Source organism: Puntigrus tetrazona, chromosome 12 (assembly GCF_018831695.1).
Source record: "Puntigrus tetrazona isolate hp1 chromosome 12, ASM1883169v1, whole genome shotgun sequence".
NCBI lineage: Eukaryota > Metazoa > Chordata > Actinopteri > Cypriniformes > Cyprinidae > Puntigrus > Puntigrus tetrazona.
The window spans coordinates 6,933,623-6,952,343 of record NC_056710.1 but is presented as its reverse complement, the minus strand read 5'-3'; the positions used below and the strand labels follow the sequence as shown (position 1 = coordinate 6,952,343).

Here is an 18,721-nt window from a genome sequence, read left to right as displayed (position 1 = left end):
TGATGGGCTTCTGGTCAGAGGAGAACTGGCCCCAACTGAGTCTGGTTTCTCCCAAGGTTTTTTTTTTCTCCATTCTTTAAGGTCTGGCTTGCTTTGTGGAGGACACTTAACTTCTAGCGACTATTGTTGAATTGATTACAGAGACCGTCTCTGCATTTAATAACAAATTGTTCACTCTCATCATAATACATCCCTATCATTGTATTCTTCCGTTTTATACTGTTCAGTGCTTTGATACAACCTGTGTTGTTAAAAGCGCTATATAAATAAAAATGATTGATTGATGATTGATTCAGTATTAACAGGAGGAGTTCTTAAGCCTATTCTGTACAATTCTGTTTAAAATTCTAACGGAACTGAATTAATCCAATGTAGTGTGGTGGCAGAGCTGTATTGGAATCATTGTTTCAAAAGAAACTGAAGCAAAGTGGTTAAGTTAAAAGTTTCTAAAGTAAGACTTTTGTTGGTCTTTTATAATTCTGTTAAGATTCTAAAGTAATTGAATCAACCCGACGCAGTGTGGTGACAGAGTTGTATTAGATTGTTTGTGTATACAGTAGTAAGTTTCTAATGTAATTGAAATTGACTGTAAAGATGTTATAATTGTAATTAAATTGTAAAGTAACTGAATTGATCTGACGTAGTGTGATCACAGAATTATTTTCATGATAGTGAGTCCGACACCATTAGGAGTCACGGTGTGTAATCCAATTTCAGAAAATTCAGGAGACAGTCCTACTGAACACAATGTATAAACAACAGTGTATAACTAAAAAGTGTGAATATTTTGTCTGTATTTTGTTTAGATTGTTTGCTGTGATATGTGGGATGAAAAGGGGGAGCGTAGCTCTTTATGTTTGCATGTGTTTTTCAAACTAACCAAGAAATATAAAAGATGTGGCGATGAATCCTGACAGTGGTTCTGCCGATGACAGTAGTGATGCAATAGTGTCCAGATCTGGAACCAACACCCCCTTCTGGTGTTATGACGAAACCCTATCAAGGAGTGTTAATTAACAACATCCAATGGATGCAAGTTCCAGTTCTAGTAAATCTGATAGCATGGTCTCCTGATCTGGATTAGCGATGCCAGAGAGAGAGTGTAACAGAGATGTCCTAGGATCTGGTGACCACAGCGTTCTTCAGATACTTTGGAGCAGTAGCTACTAACTACAGACCATCCAGCAGGAAAACACTCAAAGGAACTCTAAATCCATTTTCAATGATAATAGGACATTTTGACCTATTAATAATACTTCATTTTGCATGACCCTGAATCGACCTGGTCTATAAGAATTTTCCATATGTAAATGCCATCCAACAGGCAATGTCAGTAAAAGCAGATGAACAATTAGGCTTGTGGAACAAATTCCTGCAATTGATTTTGAGTTACCAAAACTGGATGACATGCTGATGTCATTAATGCAAAGGAAAGGTAACCACATTGTTAAAGCTCAACAAGGACTTCATCGCATACTCTGGTTTGATTTGGGATGTAACTTTCAAAACCGCTGTTTGTGTTTGTATCCTTTAAATTGTGTGTCAATGCATTATGTTATGTTGAATGTGTTCAATGATAAAGCGTCAACTTTCAGACAGTTCAAAAGGTTATTACTTTCATTGTTATCCGCAATTTACATGTAAGAAGAAACTTTGTTTACATGTCTAGCAAGAAGATGAACGTAAAACAGTATAAAATGTTTGAGAGTAGGAAGCTCAGGGTTCATTCCCAGGCATCTCAATACAGAAGTCCTGTTGAGACAGGGGCCGAGGCCCGGGGAGTGGATGCTCCAGGGGAGTGGTGGAGCATCTCTGGAAAGAATTTTACCAGGCAGAGGTGGACCTATTCGCAACACAAGAGAATGTGCAATGTCCCCTCTGGTTCTCTCTAGTTCATCCAGCTCCACTGCTACTCCAGGACCGTTCTGCCCGGGCTGGGTATGGTTCTCAGACCTCCTAACACAGGCAGGGGGCACCATCGTGCACCCTCGCTCGGAGTTGTGGTGACTGTGGGTGTGCATGCAGTGCAGTTCTCTTCTCCTTATCCCATGTAAGAGACCTCTGACATTGTCTGTGTTTCAGGAGTGGAAAATTGGGACAGACGGATGGGACTTTTGCTTGCAAACTGGCAGAATGTCACTGACCGTAAGATCCCTTAATGTGTCAGCCGGTGATTCTCTGCTTACAGCGGTCTGAATCGGTTGACATCCCGAAGGATAGGCAGGATTGCAACACTGTCAGTGGCATGGCATGTTCCCATGCCGAACACGTCCTCAGCATCCTGGACACCCAGACACTGATCACAGTGCTCATAGCCATTATAAGTCAGGTAACAGCCGCACCCAAGAAGACACAGCTGAAACAGCATCTATTAAAAAGACATGAAACGACCATGCACAGAAATTGATCTTTTAGGCAAGACACCCAGGGGAATCACTGGAACACAGGGATGCCGCTGATTGTTTCTTCAATGCCACCTGAAACAGCTTCTGTTTCAGCTTCTCCTCTTTGGTTGTGTAGCACTTCAAAGCTTGTAGTCATCAAACTGTCGGATCTTAATCAGAACTAATCAGGGCTCCAAGCAAGACCCCAGATGCAGAAAATATATTCTGCTTCCACATTTAAAAGCCTGCAAATATAGATAGCTCAAAGTGAGAACACAAGGATCTGGTGCGCCAGCTTGGAGGTTTATGTAAAAGACCACAGATGTGTTGTCGGTGCACACCAACAAATCTCTTACCGCGGGCCGATTGGCAACTCATGAGAGCTCCCCAAGCAGTGAGAGACGCGTCTATTGCTAGTGTTACGTGGGAACAAGGAGCTCCCAGCACCAGGCCCTGATGTAGGAACCAGAGTTTCCTCCACATATCTACGGCACGTACATATCATGCAAAGTGGATTTCCCCTCAAAGAAATACCCCTGTTCCTGAACCATCACTTTAGGGGTCTCATGTACAGAGGTATGATGTTGGACGCAGTTGCCATAAGGCCCAGAAGTCTCCGAAACTGCATGACAGTGAGAGACCGGCCTTCTTTTATTCTTGTGACTGTGATGAGGATCGACTTGATCTGAGCAGGACTCAAACGAGCCTGCATCATGGTCGAATCCCACATCACATCAAGATAAGTGGTTCTCTGAGCTGGAGAAAGCACACTTTTATTGGCTTTCAGTCTTAACCCAGTGCCAGTGACGTCTTGCCTATCCTTTGAACTAATTGCACATACTATTCAGAGCATGGTCCCATTGGGCATTCCTCTTGGCATCATTGACGCGGCTCGACTTCCTGAAGAGGAGCTCCTTTTTTCCTCTTGAACTGAACACTTATTCAATCACACAGTGACAGAAAGAAGATTTACACTGTCTAATTAGAAAGCCCCCCCAAAAAACAAGACGTTTATATGGATAAACAATAGATTTCTTCATTTCTCTCCAAGACACAGAAGGTGTTAGGATTAAACCAAACTAATAAAGGGTGGAAGGAAAAGGCTTGAGCGTACAATATAAATTTGGGGAAAGAATGACCTCAATGTAATCTACATCATTGGAAGGCATTTAATTTAATACAAGGACATTTCCCATCCCAACTATATCGTGAAGCATATTCATTATGGAACATGTTTGTTCCAGTAGCCAAGAGGTGGAGAGGTAGGAATCATAGAAGAAAAGAAATTAATGTGTGACATAACACTCATTCTGATCACAATATACAAGTTTAAAAAGAAGTAGAAATATGAGACCGATTTTGATACTTAAATCAATAGAATAGATTTACAGACCGAGGAACTATGCCGTGAACTTTGCTCATAGAGCAAAAATACTCTGGTCAAAAATACTCTTGTGCAGCTGCCTGAGTGCCTTTGCTTGGTAGACCTGCAGGATAGCCATGATGACAGGGCAGAGTTGGCCTGGTAATAAGTGCACTGCAACCACACTTTCCACCAGCAGGAAAGTCCATGTAGCACTTGGCCACCCCGCACACCATCAGAAAGACATCTTAAGAGAAACTCTCAACGAACCTTGCCCAGCTTTACACACAGTCTGCCTATGAACGCTGATTCCTCTTCAGGAACTTTGAGCTGCATCATTACACAATTTGGGCACTGCCCCCAGTGTAACTATGCTATGAATCGTGTGTGAAATCAGACCAATGGATGCTTTGTGTTTCAAGAACAAGATGAACAGGAAGCTTTAAAGGCACATGAGGTGAACACAGAGGCAGCTTCTGTTATTCAGTGAAGCGCTCTATGTGTGTACTGTCCTAGTGGGCGTGGCAGGGATTCCTCTCCGGGCAACTCCCCTCTCGCACTGGGACAGAGAAACCAGGAATTAATCGACAAGCTCAACCAGCCACCGGGTAAATGACAACAAAAGCAAACATCACTTACCCCTTCTGTTGGCTGGGAGCGAGTCTCCGTCATTCCTCCATCTCAGCATGGGCTATCCCAAGCTTTATGAGCGAGAGGGGATGACGTCATCAGGTGTTACCTAACTGTTCTATCTTAGCCCCGCCTTGTGTGTGTGGCATCAGGCCTCAGAGAGGCTTTTTATTAACAAAAATACAAATAAAGTGTAAATAAACGGAGAAACTGGTGTCCTCGTCATGTTGCAGGGGGAGTGCAGGTAGGGCAATTCCAGGGGTAAGAGTCCAGGTAAGGGGCGGAGTCCAGCAGCCGCATGCATTCCCCTCTCTAGTCCGGGGCACGAGGAGCGGCGGCTTCTTCCAAACGGCAGTCAGAAGGGATAAACAGCCCGGCATCCTGGCCCGTCACCGGTATACATGTGCAGTCATCGCTGGGACTACAGGTCAGATGGCTTGCTTCTCTGGCGCCGTGGCAATTCCCCCACGCACCCTTCTTGGACCCACGAGGACACCAGCATGTATGCATGGGGGAAGAGACCGATTTCTCGAGGAGAGGCACACTCAGCATTTAAATGCGCCGGTGACGAGGCTCTATCCACTTCAGGTGTGCCTCGTCACACGCTGCCAGACCTGTCCAATACCACGCCCCTCCTCTCACACACGCCAACTCCCTTCGGGAGCCTGGTGAAGGGCGGCGAATAAGAGATGGGGTGATGATGACATTCAAGGGGAGAGGCAGCCCACTCATCACAATATATATATATAGTTGCATGGCAAAGTTTGGGCACCCCTGTAAATTGTCATGATTTTCCTTTATAAATCATTGGTTGTCTGGATAAGAAATTTCAGTTAAATATATCATATAGGAGACAAACACAGTGATATTTGAGAAGTGAAATAAAGTTTATATAATTTATGAAAAATGTGTGCAAGAATTATTTAAAATTAGCTATGTGGCACCCTTGTCATTTTATTAATTTCAATACCTTTAGCACTAATTATTAGAAATCAAAATTGGTTTGGTAACCTCAGTGAACCTTGACCTCCATATACAGGTGAATCCAATCATGAGAAAGTATGTAAAGAAGGCCAACTGTAAGTGCTTCTCCTCTTTGCATCTGCGAAGTGTGGCAACACAGGAGCCTCAAAACAACTCAGATGACCTGAAAACAATGATTGTTGAACATCATGGTTTAGGGGAAGGATACAGAAAGCTGTCTCAGAGATTTAAGCTCTCAGTTTCAACTGTGAGGAACATTTTGAGGAATTGGAAGACCAGAGGCACACTTCTAGTTAAGGCCTGAAGTGGCAGACCAAGAAACATCTCAGATAAGCAGAGGTTCAAGATGGTGAGAACAGTCACACAGACCAGCTCCAAAGACCTACAACATCATCTTGCTGCAGATGGTGTCACTGTGCATCATTCAACTATTCAGCGCACTTTCCACAAGGAGATGCTGTATGGAGGAGTAATGCGGAAAAAGCCTTTTCTCTGCACACGCCACAAATGGTGTCGCTTCAGCCAGCTTCATTTTGGAATAAGGTGCTGTGGGCTGATGAAACTAAAATAGAGTTATTTGGGCAAAAGGGTCGTTATGCATGACGGAAAAACAACACAGCATTCCAAGAAAAACAGTACAATAAAATTTGGTGGCAGTTCCATCATGCTGTGGGGCTGTGTGCAGGGACTGAGAATCTTGTTAAAGTGGAGGGTTGCACGGATTGCACTCAATACAAGCAGATTCTGGAGAACAATGTCCAGGAATCAGTGACAAAGTTGAAGTTGCACTGGGGATGGATCTTTCAACAAGACAACGACCCTAAACACTGCTCAAAATATACTACGGCATTCATGCAGAGGAACAAGTACAATGTTCTGGAATGGCCATCTCAGTCCCCAGACTTGAATATTATTGAAAATTCGTGATGTGATTTAAAGCGGGCTGTCCATGCTCGGAAACCATCAAACCTGATTGAACTGGACATGTTTTGTAAAGAGCAATGGTCCAAAATTCCTTCTGCCAGAATCCAGACTCTAATTGGAAGCTATAGAAAGCATTTAGGGGCTGTTATTTCTGCAAAAGAAAGACGCACAAAACTTTGCCATACCACTGTATGCATGTATATATGTATATTAGCAGAAATAAAGGTGTTGAAATGGTTGCAGTGAGATAAGAAGCAGTTTAAATATCCACATTACACGATTAGATTAAAAAAATCTGTAATCATGCAACTCTTTCCACTGGATTTTAGACTCATAACAGTGTTAAAATATACTCATCATGAATGAGCGACAGCCAAGGAGCACAAAGCCATTAACTGACTCACCATTGCCATGTTGATAAAAGAGAAGATTAGTGTCATCTGTGGAGGAAAGAGACTGTTGTTGTACAGAGCAATGCAAGCACGAGACCAGGTATGGCAGAACTTAAGTATTTTAGTTAAAGGGCCACATGCACAAGACAATGACATACATTACCAATCTAGCTGAACGCAAAGACATTAAAATGCATGCAAACTGATCCTTAGTCATCATAAAAATGCTGCACTTATGAGTGTGATGGGTTTTTTGTCAGTTGTTAAGTATAATTTAGACATGTATTGGACATACTTACCTTCGTTCACAGGACTGACAGGTCGAGTTGCAGGGGAAGGAGTCATCACTGACAATGATGAATTAAAAGGGCTGATTGTACTATCTGGTCCTCTCTGTGCATAATTGCCACATGTGCCTTTTGCCTTAAAAAACACATATGAACTCAAATTACAAGGATATGTAAGTAAAACGCCAGCATTCACTGTTGCACTAACATTGTCCACATAGCCACAGCAATTTGTTTTACAAGAGTTTACTAAAATCAGTAACAATCACATTTACATATTATGAATGGCACTAAAAAGTCATAATTCCTGAATTACTTTAAAAATGAAAAATGGTAATTTACCTGATGTCAATTACAAAAGCTAATATATTCTGAACAAATCCAAACTGTTATTTCAAAAATTATTTCTACACCATTATTGTTATTTCAGTTTAATTAAAGTACTTTATATTTTTTGGTTAGTTATCAATTAATTAATTCAAGGGGTTTTTTATGTTAAGTATTATATCTAATAATTACATTTTATTTTATAATTAATGAAAACTATACTAGTTTAGTATATAAATGAAAATGCTAAGGCCTATGAAATTAAAAATTAACTATTTTGTAAATACAATGTAATTTATATATGTAATCTGCTGTAAAGATTAGTTTAAAAAAATTATTTGAAGCCTAAATGTAATTTATATGCAGTATGAGTTTTGATGTGTGGGTGGTTGGGACAATCCATCTAAAATTCAACCTAAGAAATGTGTCATATTTGAAATATGGTGTATATTTTATTTAAATGTTATGTTGATTCAATGACCCCTTTAAAAGTCATTTCAGATATAAAATATACAATATTGATACTAATATATATATATATATATATATATATATATATATATATATATATATATATATATATATATATATATATATATATACTGTGATACTTTTCCACAAGCAACTGTTACATTTTAAAACCTCTTAATACTAATATAATAATTAGATAATTAGATACATCACATCAACAAAAGTGCATTTTTTCAGTATTTTTTCAATCATCTCAGTAAAATACACAACTGATACTATTAGAGAGAAAATTTAAACAATGCATCCGTCAGCTACAGTATCACATGAGATACTGCACTATAGAAGAATTGTATAAACTTAAACCAACAGCATGTATGTTAGACCCTATTTAATCTTAAACCAACAGCATGTATGTTAGACCCTATTTAATCTGAACTAAAGAGGTACTTCTAGAAGGCATAGATCCTCTTCTGAATATTATTAACTCGCCGTTGTCATTAGGATATGTCCTAAAAACCTTCTAAACTGGCTGTTATTAAGATTCTAAGTAAAAAAACACAACTGAAACCATACAGTCATGGCCAAAAAAATATTTACATCTTAAATTAATTTGTATTGTTAATCCTTTTGATAGTACTAATAGTGTCGTTTTTGATTATTCCGACGTTTGCTGAACATCGTAGTTAGCGGAGCAGCGGTGCTGGTCAAACGCCTAAGGTTGTGCAGATGGGGGAAGCTGGCCGGCGCGCTTGTGAAACTATTGGATTAATTATTTTCTGCAATCCATGCACATTTTTTTATCGAAGAGGAGACATAAATTTATATTCCAAATAATTTATTCGACAGATGCATATTATACAAACATCAGCTGCTGAGTTCATTCACACAAGAAAAGTGCGTCCACCCTCCAGCAGTTCTCAATATTTATCGTCATCTCTCTTCAGTTCACACCCCCTCAAGTTATCTGACTCCATTGCTAATTCGGTGTTGTATCCTCTTTTCAGTAAAGCTGACCTCCTCATTCCATCTGTGACCTATAGAACCTGAAGAGAGACATACATGACCCCTGACCCTCTCAACTCCCAAGCATGCAGCTTGCTTATCACTCCTCTACACGCAGACATAGGCCAGGGACATTAGCTGACAGTTCCCTGTTAAACTAACATTCTTTTGCACAATATATTGCTTGCACAAATACCATACTACTTAAAAGATATATTTGCTACTTTGTATTTAAATACCATAGCTGATTATAATGCTCAAAATAAACTGTGAATTAATGCAAAACATTTGTATAAAAATATAAAAAATAAAACATCATTAATAAATATTCAAAAAGGATAGAAAATATACCACAAAACTCAGACAACGCGGACTCTGAACGCCATTGCCCACCATTCACTTGGTGAACCTCCGCTCTCTACCCAACAAAATGGACGAACTTCTTCTGCTCACCCAGACTAACAGGGATTTTTCAAATTCTGCTGCTTTGTGTTTCACAGAAACCTGGCTAAATGACGCTATTACAGACAGCGCATTAAGGCTGTTGGGCTTTCAGATGTTTAGAGCGGATCGCGTCGCAGAATTAACGGGGAAATCGCGCAGCGGCGGGACGCGCTTTTACATCAGTGAAAGGTGGTGTACAGATGTAACTGTGTTAAAAAAAGATGTGCTGTGCCAATTTAGAAGCACTCTTCATTAATTGTAAGCCTTTCACTCGCCGCGGGAGTTTTGCTCGTTTATTCTGGTGTGTGTTTACATCCCTCCGCAAGTGCACGTGAGCCTGTCTTTACAAAAACTCGTCTTACAAAAAATCTGATCACAGAGACTGAGCACCCGGACACTGTTTTAATCATTCTCGGGGACTAACGAAGCAGAGTGGGATTTACAAACCTGCTTCTCTCTCACTGATTTGACTGTCTTTGAAGCTGCTGCCACAGATCTGGACGAGCTCACAGAAACGGTAACATTATATATCAGTTTCTGTGAGGACGTATGCATTCCTACCAGGACTTATTTAACTCATAACGACAAACCATGGTTCACTGCTAAACTCAGTCAGCTCCGCAAATCCAAAGAAAAAGCTCGCAGGATAGGGGACAGAGTCTTGTATAAACAGGCCAAGTACACACTAGAAAGGGAGATCAGAGTGGCAAAGAGGAATTATTCAGAAAAGCTTTGCACTCAGTTCTCCTCTAGTGACAGAGCTTCTGTGTGGAAAGGTCTAAAAGACATCACCAATTACAACACACTATGGCAAATCAACAACTGGCAGTCGACCTGAAAGAGTTTTACTGCAGGTTTAAAAAGAAACCATTCTCACCTCCTGCAATCCCCCTCTCCTCCACACCTGCCCCTCAACTCAGCGATGCCTGTCTCCAGCCTGTCTGAAAACCTGTGCTAACCAACTGGCCCCATCTTCACACAGATCTTCAACAGATCACTGGAGCTGTATGTAGTGCCTTCATGCTTCAAATGCTTCACCATCATCCCCATACCAAAGAAACCCAAAATTACTGGAATGAATGATTTCAGACCCGTGGCTCTAACGTCTGTGGTCATGAAATCATTTGAAAAACTGGTCTTTACAGGACCCTTACTGGACCCCCTGCAGGTTGCCTACAGAGCAAACAGGTCAGTGGATGATGCTGTCAATATGGGACTGCATTATGTTTTGCAATACCTAGACAAACCAGGGACTTATGTGATGATCCTGTTTGTGGACTTCAGCTCGTCCTTCATCATCCTAAACCACTTCCACCCCAAATTAACCCAGCTCTCGATGCCCACCTTCGTCTGTCAGTGGATCAGCAGCTTCCTGACAGACAGACAGCAGTTAGTGAGGCTGCGAAAATTCTCATCCAGCACTCGTACAACCAGCACTGGAGCCCCTCAGGGTTGTGTCCTCTCCCCACTGCTCTTCTCCCTCTACACCAATGACTGCACCTCTAAAGACGCCTCTGTCAAACTCCTGAAGTTTGCGGACGACACCAGAATCATCGGCCTCATACAGGACGGTGACGAGTCTGCTTACAGACAGGAGGTCAAAGAGCTGGCTGAATGGTTCAGTCTAAACAACTTGGAGCTCAACACGGTCAAAACAGTGGAGATGATAGTGGACTTCAGGAGGAACCCCCCCGCACTCCCTCCACTCACCATCATGGACAGCATGGTGGTAACAGTGGAGTCATTCAGGTTCCTGGGCACCACCATCTCCCAGGACCTGAAGTGGGACACTCACGTTGACTCCATTGTGAAATAGGCCCAGCAGAGATTGTATTTCCTTCATCAGCAGAGGAAGTTCAACCTGCCATAGGAACTGCTAAAACAGTTCTACTCCGCCATCATAGAATCCATCCTCTGCACTTCTATAACTGTCTGTTTCAGATCAGCTACCAATTCTGACCTCAGAAGACTACAGAGGGTAGTCAGGACTGCTGAGAGAATCACTGGTACAACCCTCCCCACTCTCCAAAACTGTACTTATCCAGAATGAACAAAAGGGCTAAGAAAATCACTTTGGACCCCTCACATCCAGCACACTCCATCTTTGAACTGTTGCCGTCTGGTTGACGCTACAGAGCACTAAGTACCAGGACAGCCAGACACTTCTGCCACTAATACAAATTCCTCATATGTGTAAACATACCTGGCAATAAAGTTTATTCTGATTCTGATTCTTTTAAAAATATATACAACCTTTCACTGGATAAATGGGAGGAATATCCCTACAAATTCTTATGAGTAAAATATGACAGCTGAGAATGACAGAAAATCTGCCAATGTAAGACACGTGTTTACCCATAGGGGAATCTTACCGTGGAAATACACATCTGGGATCGCCCGTAGGGAATCGACCATATGGCCACCAAGCCCAGTGCAAGGGCTGACCAGGAGTCCGGACAGCTAACACTGACACTGGGCCTGGCATCAGACTGCTCTACCCAGTCTGATTGCCACTGGGTGCTGGAGGACGGGGAATGGCGCAGCAAGCAGGACATCGACCAGTATTCAAAACATTGAAAGAAACTGTCTCAATGCGAATGGTTGTAATAACGTTGTGATAAAGTCACATTAGCTGCCACCGCTGGGGAAGCAGCACTACATTACACTCGCACATACACACCCGCACACACTCCGGTTTACCTCATCCGCGCATTGCATCCTCCCCTCTGTTGCTGCTATCAGTGTAGTGGGTGCACACACGATAGTGATAGCGCACGGACATTCCCCCATTTCAGCACTACTCTGTTATTTATATTAACCGTTACATACATTTTACATAGCACTTGTCCTGTTTTGTCTCTGTGATGTCTGTCTGTGTGGGCGTAGTCAGTCTTCCGGGGAAAGCTATCACTAGCCAAACTGAGCGCACGAGCAGTGGCTGTTTATGATGTCACGGCCTTACCGCACTGTGCCGCGCAACCGGAAGCTGGCAAAACCATTGTCAATATACGATTAGGTGTTTATGTGTGTATTTACCTGTGGCAATAATATAATAAATGTATTGTGTTAAGTATTATGGACTAAAACCAAGTAAACTGGACCATAACCAATCATGTTTCAGGTGCGGCCATTCAACTGAGACTGCGCTGCTCTCAGTCACGGAAACCCTGCGGACTGCAAGAGCTGAATCCAAATCATCAGTTCTCATTCTGCTGGATTTATCCGCTGCTTTTGACACTGTGAATCATCAGATCCTGCTGTCTACCCTCTCATCACTGGGCATCTCTGGGATCCCACTTTGTTGGTTCGAATCCTATCTCACTGGTAGGTTTTTTAGGGTGGCCTGGGGAGGAGATGTATCCACGGCACATCAACTGGTCACTGGGGTTCCTCAGGGATCGGTTCTTGGACCCCTCCTGTTCTCCATTTACACTACATCATTAGGCCCCATCATACAGGCTCACGGCTTCTCCTACCACTGCTACGCCGATGACACACAGCTCTACCTCTCTTTTCATCCAGACGATCCAACGGTAGCTACTCGGATCTCGGGTTGCCTGGCGGACATCTCGACATGGATGCAAGAGTACCACCTACAGCTCAACCTGACAAAGACTGAGCTGCTTGTATTCCCTGCCACTCCAACTACACAGCATGACTTCACCATCCAGCTAGGTTCTTCGTCAATTACCCCATCAACCTCAGTCAGAAATCTTGGTGTAATCCTCGATGACCAACTAACCTTCAAAGATCACATTGCAAAGACTGCTCGATCCTGCAGGTTTGCATTACACAACATCAGAAAGATCAGGCCCTTTCTAACAGAGCAAGCTGCACAGCTACTTGTCCAGGCCCTTGTCATTTCTAGACTGGACTACTGCAATGCTCTTCTGGCTGGACTTCCATCAAACACAATAAAACCTCTACAAATGATTCAGAATGCAGCAGCACGGCTGGTATTCAATGAGCCCAAGAGAACCCATGTTACACCTCTCTTTATCTCCTTACATTGGCTACCGATTGCAGCTCGCATCAAGTTCAAGGCACTGATGCTTGCATATAGAACAACCACAGACTCGGCACCGGTCTACTTCCACTCACTATTACAAATCTACACACCCTCTAGAAGTCTGAGATCTGCTAGCGAGCGACGCCTCGTGGTACCATCTCAAAGAGGCTCGAAATCACTCTCCAGAACTTTCTCGTTCTCCGTTTCTGGCTGGTGGAACGATCTTCCCGTACATATCCGGAATGCTGGATCTCTGTCAATCTTTAAGAAACTGCTGAAAACTCACATCTTTCAGCAATACCTGACCTCATAAAATCATAAAAAAAAAATAAAAAATTATACTCTCACTGTCTCTGTCTCACTTCTCCTCCCCCTTGTTTATTCCTTCCCTTCTGGCATGTACTAATTTGAACACTGCCTGTGACTGGGTGTTATAAGCACTTACTCTGTCTGTTTGTCTCTCAAAAAAATGAATCGCTGTTGTACTCTCAATTGTAAGTCGCTTTGGATAAAAGCGTCTGCAAAATGACTAAATGTAAATGTAAATGTAAATGTAAATGTAAATGTATTATAAGTTATAAGTTAGAGGATTGCATGTTGATTGTATGTGTAGTTGGTCATACTCAATGTTAAATAATAAGTGCCAAATAGAGGTGGTAAATGGTACTTTAAGCCGAGGCCAAACTACAGGACGAGACTTGTTCACCAAGTTGAGGTTTAGAGTGCTACTGCGGTGCTTCAAGCAATTTAAAACCCTGATGTATATTGTGGATACCTGTTTGATACGTGTAGTGTTTTCCGGTTTATTTTTTCCCTTTTATTTTCTTTGGTACTTTGGATTTGTTCTTCGTTGTTTTTTTTTGTGTTCACCTGTATATAGCCTTCACTGTGAACAATACTTTTGCACTGTAAATAAAACTGCACTTTGCACTGAAGTGCTGTTGCGAGTGAGCCATCATTTTACATCTTTTTACGAATTTGCGTCCCTCCCCGAGCTGGTGGGCTCGGTTTCATCACAAACGTGCAAAGGTATTCAGTGTCACCCAGCGCACAGCTCTGAGTCTGAGTCTGCTTCCTCCGGGGGCGATGCTCGCAGGTCCACCGCTTGATCGTGGAAAGGTGGGTTTGGAACCTTCAGCACATATCCAGGCTGGTACAAGGCACTCTTTGCTTACCAAAAATGCCTGGAGGTCCTTAACCCTCTTGATGGAAGTGAGCACTGCCTTAGCAGATGAACTTAAGCTTGACTGACTCAAGCAGCTCAAATGGATCCCACTGAAGGCCAGCGAGGACCACAGAGAGATCCCAGTACATCCGAACCGAGTGGTCCCTCGGCCAGGGAATAAAACAGCTGGCAGTGGGAGGACTCGTGGGAAGTCTACCTGGGCTTGACCAAATCGACTGGTCTGTGCTTGCCTGCCGCAGTGGCCAAAACTGTCACAAGGCTAGATGCACTGCCAGCAGCTCTAGGCAGTCAATGTGCTAAAGCAGTCGAGGCCCTGTCCAGAGCCTCGAGGCTGCCTGCCCGTTGCATGTGGTGTCCCAGCCCAAGGTTTAGGCATCTGTTGTGACAACAACAGGCAAGGTCTGACCACAGGCTGAAGGTGCGGCAACAGCTTGGAGTGATGTTCACACGGACTGTCCCACAGCACCATGCCCATCGGGATCCTCAAGATAGGGATCCTGACGCTCACTTCACATAATGGGGCAAGGGCGCCCTCCACGATCTTCGTGAAGATGAAGGGGAACAGGGACAGTCCGAAGGGGAGGACTTTGTACTGCCAAGCTCAAACCTTGAACGCATACCGAAGAAATGGTCTGCATTGAGGAAGAATCAAGACATGAGGCCTCTGAGGCGATGTCAGTCGATGAACACAGTTCCTGCATCAATCTCGGGTTGGTACTACCATCGTGCATTTTACTGCCTCAGCTCAGTATTCTTGCAGGACAGCCAGGCATGCAGGGCAGAGGCAGCTTGGCCCAAAGGATTGCATGCCTCAGCCACGGGAGCATGCACAGATGCATTGCAACTGCACTCCCCATCTGGGGAATGTCAACTACACCCTAGCCACCATCAAGAGTAATGAGGATGGGGGAGGCAGACAAGCAGCTTCCGGCTGAAAAGGAGCCACCAACAAGCTCATCAGCTCCTATATGCACCTCTGGGAATAGAGAAGAACCAGGGCAAGGCGTGGTTGTGATCCAAGGACCAAGGAACTAATCCTCTTGCTGCAAGGCTCAGGACTAGGAGGTGAGCACATCTCACAGCGGCCCAGGAATGCAATGCCGTCAACTCTAGGTCTGAATTGGCAGTGGCCATAACTACCAGGGGGGCAGCCTCATCCAAATCGCCCATCCCCCGATGCTGCTATCGACATCTGATCAATGCACCAAATTATATGCTGGGCACAACATAAGACACCGCAGCAAAATCATTGGGGAACCACACAGAACAGTTAAAGGTCTGCAGAGACTGGCCCAGAAATGCTATCACTCTAACCATTAGATCTCCCAGGTTTTCTGCTGGTAGCCAACACATAGTAGAGGGAGACCCTCCCATCCCTGTGAGAAGAGAGAGAGACGTGATTGCAGAGCTGTCATCGTTACATACTCATAACAAACACATAAATCATTTACGAACGCAGCCTCAGCACACTGGATGTCTAGACACTGAAGATCGTGGCTGTTGACAGACGACAGGAAATGACTGCAACCAAGAGTGCACGATCGGAACGGCATCTTTAAAAAGAGGTGAGCCGACCGTGTTCAGAATCTGCTCTTTTGTGAAATACCCAGGGGAATCGCTGAACAACAGGGGCGCTGCTGATTGTGTTATACTGCCACATGAACAGCTTCTTTTCCAGCTTTCTCTTAAAATGGAATTGCTAGTACAGCCAACATGCAGCACTAGGCTCTGAAGCAAAATCTGAAAAGTGGTTGCTTGCCAAATTTCATTGGCATTAAGGGTTCCAAGCAAGACCCCAGTCTGTCGTCACGACATAACTCATAGTGAGTGACAGACAGGGAACCAAAGAATATATTTCTGATGTGTAGCAAAAGATCATTGTGCTTCAAAATTAGTGGAGTGGCTTTAAGAAAAGAGCTAGAGCCGTGAAAACTCCCTTTTCCATCATCAGGGCAATAATTAAGACAAGGACATCTATATCATCCTAATGCACCGTGCAAAGAAGAAGAGTTTGAATGGCTAAAGGACCACAGCTGAAGAATCGCAAAATAGTTCAGTCTCGGGGTCAGAAAATCTTTAAAAAAATGTCAAACAGCCCCTACATCACCACATGTTGTTTAGGAAGGTTTAAAGAAAAATGATCCTAGCTCGTTGAAAAACAAACTGCACCACGTTCAGTTATCGGACAGGACTGTAACTTCAAATGGGACTGGCTTCTATGTGCGATGAAATAAAAAAAAAAAAATAACAGCAAACACTTAGGATGGGTTTGGTGAAAACAGAGTTAAAAGGCACCCCATGTGTACAAGGAAACATACTGCTGTATTTTTGATGTTGTGAGCATATATTTCTGCTGGAGGTCCTGGGCATCTTATTTAGACACCATCATGGCATCATGGATTCTAGCAAATACCAGCAGATAACCAATAAATGACTGACTGTAAGAAATCTTATAATGGGCAGCAAAGTACAAATACTTTGTTACTGTAATTAAGTAGATTTTTCTGGTATCTGTATTTGTTTTATACTTTTTACATTTACTCCTTAACATTTTTACACAAATATGTAACGATTCAGAGGCGGAAGCCAGAGTAGATTCCATATGCGGAGTTTTAATGGAGACAGCAAACAAATCCAAACGTAATCCAAACTCAGCGTCAAATAATCAGGCAAAGGTTCAAACACAATAATCAGTCCAATCCGAGTCGTCAAGGCAAGGGGTAATCCAAAAAACAATAGTCAAGAAAAAACAGGCAATAGGTCAAAACACGATAGAAACAGACAGATAAAGAAACGCTTGGTATGCAGTGATGAGCTGGCAATACTTCGCACCAGGTTGTTGTTTGGGCCTGGTTAAAATGGCCGCCAAAAGGGAAGTGGGCGTGGAGAAAGCAGAGGAAGAGCTGACAGTCAGTACTCTGGGGAAGGCTCCCTCTGCTGGTGTGGCGTTACAAAATATCTATACTGTTTTTTATATATTTCTTACATTTTCAAACCAGGCTGGTTACTTTAGTTTTGGTGAATCACCATTCAATGACTATATATAATCTATCTATCTATAATAAACAATTATTGCCTTGCAACACATTTCGGCTGCCACACACTCTGCTAAAAAGTTTTTATCAGAGCAATCCATACAAGAGACTCAAGAATGGAGTGGATCAGAGAGGCAACTATTCAGGAGTTCAAGTGCAGGTAAGTTTAATCTGTTTGTTTGCGTAGTTTTGTGTTTGTTTGCGTAATTAATAATTAAACAGCTAGCGACTGTTAGCAATAGCAGATGGGATTTAGTAATATTCTACTGCTAACCATAGTCCAACCATGTAATATGTAGAACCCCCCTCTGTAATAAATTTGATGATAATCGCTAGAAATTAAGTGTCCCCAACTAAGGCAACAGCGGCAAGGAACCAATGCCTCATCTGTGACAGAATGGAGAAAAAAAAAACCTTGGGTGAAATCAGGCTCAGTTGGACTCAATTCTCTTCTGGCCAGATGCCCAACATTTAATTTGCAGTTTACATTTCAAATGCAGCTATGTCAGTTTGTGCAATGTTCTTATAGTGTGTATGCGTTGTATTCTGGTGATCTGTCCATGGGTCTCATCTAGGTGTTCTTGTCTCCGATAAAAGTCATTTCTTGGTGCTGATCCACCATCTGATCTGGATACGAACTGAGAAACACAATAAGAAAGAAACAGACTAACATTAGCGCAGATGTCATTCTTTTTTGCAATGTAAGTACATTGTGTTTAATGAGTAGTGTTCCCGATTCCGGCTGATGTAATTAATGCAGCTTAACAATCCTTTAACAGATTTGAATAATAGAAGCGTATTAGTGTGTTATGTGTAGGTTATGTTAAAAAGATGTGTCATTAATCTAGATTTAAACTTAAAGAGGGTGTCTGCTTCCTGAGCCATGTTAGGAGATTGTTCCAGAGTTTGTGTGCTAAACAGGAAAAGGATATGCCACCTGCAGTCAATTTTGATATTCTAGGTATTATAAACTGGCCAGAATTTTGAGAAGACAGTGGACATGCAGGAGTATAATGTGATAAGAGCTCGCTCCAAATATTGAGGAGCTAAACCATTCAGGGCTTTATAAGTAATTAACACAATTTAAAAATCTGTCCAATATTTCATAGGGAGCCAATGCAGTATTGACAGAACCAGGCTAACGTGATAAAGAAGAATTAACAGAGTAGCCATCAAGTGTTAGACAGTGTTCTAGGTTATTACAGGTCAGGTTTTTATGCCTAATAATTAGCACCTATGTTTTATTCAAACTTTGAACCATGCTAAGGCACGTCCACTAGTGC

At 42.6% G+C, this 18,721-nt stretch overlaps 1 protein-coding gene across 4 annotated transcripts in view; it reads right to left on the bottom strand.

The window, feature by feature from the left end:
* The window catches only part of plxdc1 (plexin domain containing 1), a 162,200-nt gene that overhangs the window by 9,641 nt on the left and 133,838 nt on the right, over positions 1–18,721 (bottom strand). For 2 of the 4 annotated variants that reach the window (XM_043253996.1, XM_043253997.1), the window contains exons 11-12: positions 6,977–7,100; positions 6,690–6,725 (exon numbers count right to left, since the gene is read on the bottom strand). In XM_043253996.1, coding sequence (XP_043109931.1) covers positions 6,690–6,725; positions 6,977–7,100 — 160 coding nt within the window. Of the gene's footprint in view, positions 1–6,689; positions 6,726–6,976; positions 7,101–17,271; positions 18,077–18,721 lie in introns of those variants that run through there. The other 2 variants (XM_043253998.1, XM_043253999.1) reach the window with 2 other exon arrangements.